Consider the following 8206-nt stretch of genomic DNA (forward strand, 5'->3'; position numbering starts at 1 on the left):
TTCCTAGAGCAGAATTAAGAATAAAGTCAGGCGGTGCCAATACGTCGACTAGTGCAACAGCATTATCGACTAAGTCCCTGCACAACATTATAATTCCTTCCCGCAAAAAATTATCTATATTACTATTAGGAGAGGCATAACCACCACCGTACAAATCTCCCAATCTTTTCTCCAATGTTATAGCTCCGAATAAGGAACACAATTTTGTTAGTACCTCTCTTTCGTTTGTTTTCCATTTCGGATCTTGTAAACTTCTGCTAAAGTATAGCATTACGGCATGCTGTAATGAAGGAAGAATGTAATTAAATTTCTATGCAAATAATATAAAGCATATTTATTGGATAAAAGATGCACATGTATCTTTTATTAATAATCGAGAATTTTTATGCATCGTTGTTCGATATGTACGAATTATTTAAAATATAATGTGTTTTTTTTTCTGTTCCAATTGAAATATTATATGATTATATATACATGTGTCTTACTTACCTCTGCATATACGAGAGATAAGGTTCGTGCTAGAAATGTTTGGATATTGTTTTTTACATCAAAATCAGACATTCCGTTGGATTGGAGCTCCTTCATACGTTGATATGTCTTTTTCAAATAATAACAAACCAGCCATTTAAAAATTAGGAGCAAATCTAAAATTAAGAAAGAAATATTATAATCCTTTCACTTTTTTTTTTAACATGGCCGGAGACACTACGGCATCTCCTGATTGTAGTAATCCTAAGTCATTCATTCAGTTAATAATTGTAGCAATATATTTTAGTACATGAAAGGATTATTTTTATCATACTTTCGGGTTTCAGTACATCTTCCACTGTAGTTTGATTAAATTTGTTGTTAAGTATTTGTTCTGCATTCACAAGAAAATCCGCAGAATTAAGTGGAGACGGCACAGCCTGTCCTTTAATCGCATTAGCCCACTGATTTAATAACCAATTACTTGCTTGCTGAATAAGTACATTGTTTTCACCTTCATACGTACAGTTTGCATCATTGTCAGCTCTTATTTCACCCAAACGAGACACTAATAATAAAATAGTATAATTCATTATAAGCGATAAACAATAAAGATAACAATTCCCTGGTGGAAAAGTTTTGTTGAAATTATTTCCACGTTTTGGAACACTTCAGTAAAATTTTAGTATTTTAGAAAAATTTTAGTTTGATTTCAGCGATTTTCAGTTGAAAAATTAATTTTCAGCAAAATTTCAGAGAAATTTCAGCAAAAATTTTAGAAAAATTTCAAAGAAATTTTAATAAAATTTCAGAGAAATTTCAATTCAATTTCAGTAATTTTTTAGTATCTTAGCTGAAAAATTCACTTTTGGTGAAATTTCAGCAAATTTTTTGCAATTTCGCTGAAATGTTTCAAAACGTGGAATAATTTCGATGAAATTTTTTCACCAGGGTTCATTATAAAGATTTAGATGTAATACATATATTAAGAGTTTGTACTTACTTTTTAAGTATCCATGTCCACCGCAAGATTCTCTGCAATCCTGAATCATGTCACGAGAAATCCACGAACATAACGGTTTTGCTGCACTAGATAATGCATGTATCTCCATTCCTAGATCGGCGGTCGAGTCTTCATCCTCACTCAAACGGTTTATTTGAAGTTCATTCAAACTTTCTCTCAACGCTGATGAAAATATTTTTACTGCGTACGTTGCAGCTAAATGAGGAATGATTCGCCATTGCTAGAACATATATATGTGAGAATTTTTTTGTTTCAGCTCAAAATAAAAACTATGCTATTATACGTACTTGCGTTTGATATTCTATAACTGGCAATTCATTATCCTCGGTAGGACCAAATTGTTTCCTAACTGCACAATAACGTATAGCAATAGTTAGTGCAATGACCATATAATGGTAACATATTGCAGTAATCGTGACACGGCCTCCTGACAGTGCACCCAACGACGAGCCTGTGCCAGAACAAATAAAATGTTAATGAATTCAATTATAAGGTATAACAGTATGTGGTTTTGTCACATTAATGCCAATTCTCACCATATCTTTTTCGTTCATCCTTTAGAGCAAGGACATACTTTCCATCTTCGCTAACATCTGCGGTGCGATTTAACAAACAATTACGCGGTATAGAATAATTATCAAACATTACGAATCCATTGTCTACTCCATTAAGGCCTATCTTTTGACCCATATCACCAACGGTAACACCGGGAAAAGGTAAATGAGTTTGCAGATCACGAATTGGCACAATAAAAACGTGCAAGCCACGGTTTACTCCGTCCGGTGTAATTAGCTGCGCAAATATGAGAGCATGCGTTGCGCATTTTCCTAAAAATTAAAGTGTATTAGAAAATATAGAAAGCATTTAATGCGTTAAGTATGGCATATATATTAAAGCATATATATTAAAGCATTAAGTCTCCAAGCAGACAATTTACATTTAGCTAAAACGTTTCAACATTTTTTAAGCGCTGTATATATAAAAACGTAAAATGGATGTTATGATCATTAAATATATGTTTTTATGCTACTGAATAGATTAATAAAACCGTAAAATATGTATTACAGGCAATAGGAGTTGACGCTGGTTATCAGTTAGCGCAATTTTTCTTAATACTAAATATATAAATCTTAACTTTGAACGTTTCCACTCATGGTTTGAGTCTTCATCAGCAATCTTTCACCCTAGCGTAACGATTGGAGTATTGCATGACAAAATGATATCTCGAACGTTTTTCCTCTCGAATATTGAACCGTTTACTGTTGTGAGGTAAGTCACATACTAACAAAATTAGAAAGCTGAGTGGCAATGAGAACTCAAGCTAAAGATATAAAGATATAAAAAAAATTTTTTATATCTCACATCCACAATTTCACAAAAAGAATCTTGAATTTGTTGTTAAGATTTGTTGTTGTTTTAGAAAACGATTATCCACTAAATTTTATATTCGATACTATTAATGAAAGAGTAAAAACATTAATAAATAAATTGAATTTTTTGTCAGCTAATAAAAAAACAAATAACAATTTAGCTAAAGAACGCGTTAAATGGTTTTCCATACCACATTTGGAAGAGATATCGAATAAATTCAAAAATGCAATTAATGGGGTTTGCCATAGGGTTTCATTTTTTAGTTTGAACAAGTTGAATCGCTTTATTAAAGTTCATAAGGATTCTTTAAACAATGAATTGAAAAGGAATGTGGTTTACAAGATCAACTGTTGTGATTGCGATGCTTCCTATGTGGGAAACTGGGAGAAAATTAAAAAACAGTCTTTCTGAACACAAAAAGCATATCCACAGTACAACATCCACTCATTCAGTGATCACAGAACATAGGTTGTAGAACATCATGACTTTGATTGGCAAAACATAGAAATTTTGGATGTAAAAAACTATTATAATAAAAAAATTATAATAAAAAAAAATTAATATCAGAGATGATGCATATTAATCGACAGACCAATGGACTGAATCTACGACATGATACCATTGGTTTAAATGATGCGTATATTGAAATTCTTAATAAACTTTAAGGCTTGTTTGTAATACATTATACGTCAAAAACTTGTTTGTCTTCAAATTGACCGCTATGTCACTTGTTTAGAAATCATTATTTAACTGACTGTCGAAATGACAAGACACATATTGTTCTCGCAATTATTTTTTAAAATTTAACGATAATTTATAACATATTAACGAGTTACAAAATGTTAAATAAGAGAGACTCATTGTTCAGTGTAGAAGCGTCGACTGTGAGGTGAGGTGAATATCAATTTTCAAATTATACATACGATAATTTAATCTTTCATATAATTTTAGCTTGAGTTCTCATTGCTACTCAGCTTTCTAACTTTGTGAGTATGTGACTTACCATACAATGTCACAACAGTAAACGGTTCAATATTCGAGAGGAAAAACGTTGGAGATATCATTTTGTCATGCAATACTCCAATCGTTACGCTAGGATGAAAGATTGCTGATGAAGACTCAAACCATGAGTGGAAACGTTCAAAGTTAAGATTTATATATTTAGTATTAAGAAAAATTGCGCTAACTGATAACCAAAATTGCGTCAACTCCTATTGCCTGTAATACATATTTTACGGTTTTATTAATTATTTTAATTAAAGAGGAGTTTGTAAAAACTTATTAGTTTTTTTATATTAATTTGTAATTCATCATTACTGAATAGATGTTATTTATGCTGCATAAAAACGGTATTTTAAATTTAAAAAATGTTTAATAGATATTACAAATATTCTATAAACGTTTTTATAATGTTTATTAAATAATTAGAAAATGTATTAAATTCTGAACGTTTATTTTTCAATTTGTACGCTATTACATGATTCCTAATGTTTATTAAACATATTTTGAATGTAACTGTGTGTGTTGCTCGGAATCATTACTTTAAAGTCATCAATTCTATGTTGACTAAAATTAACTTACCTAGATTACCTGCCCAACATTTTGCAGCTTCAAAGTCGGGAGTATGAAGAATAAAACTTTTTGTTGCTACATCATATGTTGCTTTGGTTCGCATACCTTTCGCATTGGTTCCATGAGCAATCTCAGTCAGCGCAAAGCAGCCAGAATACTACAAGCAATAAGAATATTAATAAGCATTATATATTTTATAATAATGAAATTCACAACTGTGTGTCATATTCATACATACATTTCCAGTGGTAAATTCTGATAGAAGATGATGATGTTGATTGGTACCCAGTGCAAATATAGCACCGGGTACCATACCTCGTGCGATACTTAGTCGTATCGGTATCGACCCATCGTATTGAAAAAGATAAAGAACACTGTTAATATTCCCTATTGGCTAAAAATAAGAAAATTATTAAGTACAAAATTCTGATGTACTCTCAAGCTTCTTTATTTTTACACTTTTACTTATTTTTACAATTGAAAATTTATTTATTATTAATATACATGACTGTTGATTATTATAGTTATGATAATTTTTTGATTAATGAATCATTATATTTATATATATATATATATATAATTATTATATAAATAAATTATTATAATTACATCTACGCCATTTTCGCAAAGAACTTGTATCTGGCTATTGACGCGTTTTCGAATTTCATCCAAACTCTTTGGCCACGTCGGCTTTTGAAACACTGGATTGGTTTTGATGAGTTGCCATAATTTTGTCTAGACATTTAATTGGTGATTTAACACACATTTATGTCAATGGCTGTATTCGGCAGAGAAAGCAGCTTTGCAATTGTTATAAAATGTTCTTCAATATATGATTGATTTATACGTTTAGATCTAAAAGGAACTAGAAAGTAAGAACCAGTCGTATTGAAAAATTTTACAACAGTTGCAAAGCTGCTTTCTTTGCTGGACGCAGCCAATATGTATATTAATAGTTGCTTTCCAGGAAGCGGAGGTCCTGGCGGGGAGAGAGAGAGAGACGGCGGTGTTTAGTAGTTTAAGTTAGTTATAAGTTATATTTAAGTAGAATAAGGATGTGTTAGCGGTGTTAAATTGTATGTATATTGTATATTCTAACTTCTAGGGGAGGCAATAAAATTTATATCTATATCTATCTATATCTATATCTAGTTGCCTTCCATTTACACACAAGTGAAACTGAGTCTGAAGTGAGCTGAGTATTTTATACTCAGATTAATGACGTCACTATTTGCTTACTTTGGTAAAAAGTTATCACATGTCAATACAGGTTCATAACCTCACTTTGAAGTGAGTTTACGAGACTCGGTAAAGCACACGGTCTCGATCTTGTGCAGATTATGGGTAAAAACTCAGTTGAATCTCACTTGTCAGAATGCAAAAGGAATGCGCATTCAACTGAGTTATGACGTCACAAGTGAGAATTATCTGAGAATCGGTGTAAATGGAAAACAGCTAATATAAGTTTAGATATAATGCAGTCCGTTTATTTCGATAAATACCTGCAATCGTACGGAATCTTCTCCCTCAAAAGATAATTTGAACGACTTCCAGTCAAATGTTGCTCGTTTCCTATAAGCATCCAATGGTCCATTTGGCAAATCCTTTATCAAGTTATTAGCAGTGGACATCGTGCGTTTTCCTCTCGCGAAACTAGAATTTTTGCAATGTGTGGTAGATAAGTAACGATTATAATGACTCTTACCATTTGACATGAAGAATGATAGCACACGATTATTCAGCAGTTTCTTCATGATTAAAAAATCACCAGTTTAATCAACATCAATACATAATTATCAATCACGTTAATCATAATAAGTGACTATCATCCGTGATCAGCCATCGCTGAATTTTAGAAATATCTGATATAAAAATTACAGTGGCATAAACAAGTAGATAACGATGTAAAGTAAACAATGCGTTATCGACATACTCACCTACGAAGATACAATCTTATTCAATCATATTACGATATTTTTATTGTTATATGTTTACAACAATAAAAATTTTATTACGATATGACACGATAAAACATATAAAACTTAGTAGATAACATCAATAACATGTTAAATGATAATCAACATGTTACGTAGTACTAGCAGCTAGCAGCATATGTAAACTTTAAATACTGGATTCCGCTTCTACTCTCTATCGAATAATTGCCTTTTTTGTTGCACTCATGTGGACTATGGATTGTAAAGATCACGTAAAAAAATTATTATTATAACCCGTGAAGTCGTAAATATCGATGTCCACGTGACACTACAGCACCTTGCAAAGCGCTTAGAAAATACTTATGTCACTTGTGTATAAAGCCGGAATCGGACTACGCATTGAAAAATGAGATTGAAGATTGAAAAATTAAAGTTTGACCAATCAGAACAAAAGGAATCAAAATTTCTTTGTCCTTATTGGTAAAATTTCAATCTTTAATCTTTAATCTCAATCTTCAATGCATAGTCTGATTCCGGCTTTCTGAATGATTTATTAATGACAGTTCAGCGTTCTAAACAAATCTAATAGCGTTTTCGGCCCGGCCAGGGTCAACCTGGGTTGGATTAATGGCGTTTTGTGCTCTCCTATTGGTAGAGCGGGTAACGTCAACCAATAGGAAAGATTAATTTAACCCAGGTTGGTGCAAACTCGATTGGGCCGAAAACGTTATAAGATTATATCATTTTGATTATGCTTGGTTGACCAAGCTTACTGTTATGACTAAAACTTTTTTACGTATGATGGCCCTTAATTGCCTAGAGCGTGCTTAGGTAGCGTAGAAGGGAAAAGCAGAGACGGGACGTGGCGAACGAGGCACTTGATTCATGTAAAAAATTTGAAGGTGCGCAAAAATGGCAATATAAATTTCGACATATTTTAATTTTACTCATAGTTCATAGTGACTATATTTATTTACCATTGAGCGCTCATTGTGTATTTAAGTAAAAATATAATATAATATATAAGGATATAAATTTTAACAAAATAATTTGCAACTATCAAAATACAGAAAATATTACTTTAAATAAAAAATAAATTTTTTATAATTTTTAGAGAATTAATATTAATTATTTATATAAAATATATATAGCTATACAGTATACACATACACTCTGATTTTATTGTAACTTTAGTAATTATATATTTCGTTCGTAACGTATAACATGTAGACATAATTCGTATATCTGTACATGTGATTATGGTCTTATTAAATTAATATTAAACTAATTAATAATATTGTTCTTTATTGTATTTTACATACCATAAAAGAGATATTTTGTTACTGACAAAGCAAAACTCCTTTCTTCTTTTGCCTCGGGCGTCTAATCCCGGCTCTGGAGAAAAGTAAGAACACACGCGTAGAAAGTGCAGTTAACGTTTCTATGGTATATACAAAAATGTAAGGATAAGACGTAAGCAGTAAGGAAATTGTAACATTGGATTCGCTATTGGCCTTATGGTCTTTAATGTAATTGGCCAATTCGCTTACTGTTTACGTTTTAAGCCGGCGGCACACGATGCTTGTTTTCTTGTTGGATTGTTAGCTGGATTAGATTCTTGCCATCGTATTGGCTGCGATGCTGGCACTGTCAGCATCGCAGCCAATACCATGGCAAGAATCTAATCCAGCTAGCAATCCAGTAAGAAAACAAGCATCGTGTGCTGCTGGCTTTACTTTCTTACGTTTTTTTATGTGCCAAGGGCTTAAGAAAAATGGGTGGCACCCAGTTGGACACGGCTCAATTGGACACGAGCCACTCACAACGCTTGAGACTA

General features: G+C 32.0%; 1 protein-coding gene across 1 annotated transcript in view; it reads right to left on the reverse strand.

Moving 5' to 3' along the window:
• The window catches only part of LOC108758152 (Acyl-CoA oxidase 3), a 9135-nt gene that overhangs the window by 382 nt on the left and 547 nt on the right, over positions 1 to 8206 (reverse strand). Inside the window, exons 2-11 of the mRNA XM_018502959.1 lie at positions 5938 to 6088; positions 5045 to 5170; positions 4674 to 4829; positions 4445 to 4592; positions 2029 to 2319; positions 1780 to 1943; positions 1472 to 1712; positions 803 to 1036; positions 490 to 644; positions 1 to 280 (exon numbers count right to left, since the gene is read on the reverse strand). Of these exons, the coding sequence (XP_018358461.1) occupies positions 1 to 280; positions 490 to 644; positions 803 to 1036; positions 1472 to 1712; positions 1780 to 1943; positions 2029 to 2319; positions 4445 to 4592; positions 4674 to 4829; positions 5045 to 5170; positions 5938 to 6066 (1924 nt within the window). The 5' untranslated portion in view covers positions 6067 to 6088. The remainder of the gene's footprint in view (positions 281 to 489; positions 645 to 802; positions 1037 to 1471; positions 1713 to 1779; positions 1944 to 2028; positions 2320 to 4444; positions 4593 to 4673; positions 4830 to 5044; positions 5171 to 5937; positions 6089 to 8206) is intronic.

The sequence above is a fragment of the Trachymyrmex cornetzi genome, unplaced genomic scaffold, assembly GCF_001594075.2.
Source record: "Trachymyrmex cornetzi isolate Tcor2-1 unplaced genomic scaffold, Tcor1.1 scaffold152, whole genome shotgun sequence".
NCBI classification, from domain to species: domain Eukaryota; kingdom Metazoa; phylum Arthropoda; class Insecta; order Hymenoptera; family Formicidae; genus Trachymyrmex; species Trachymyrmex cornetzi.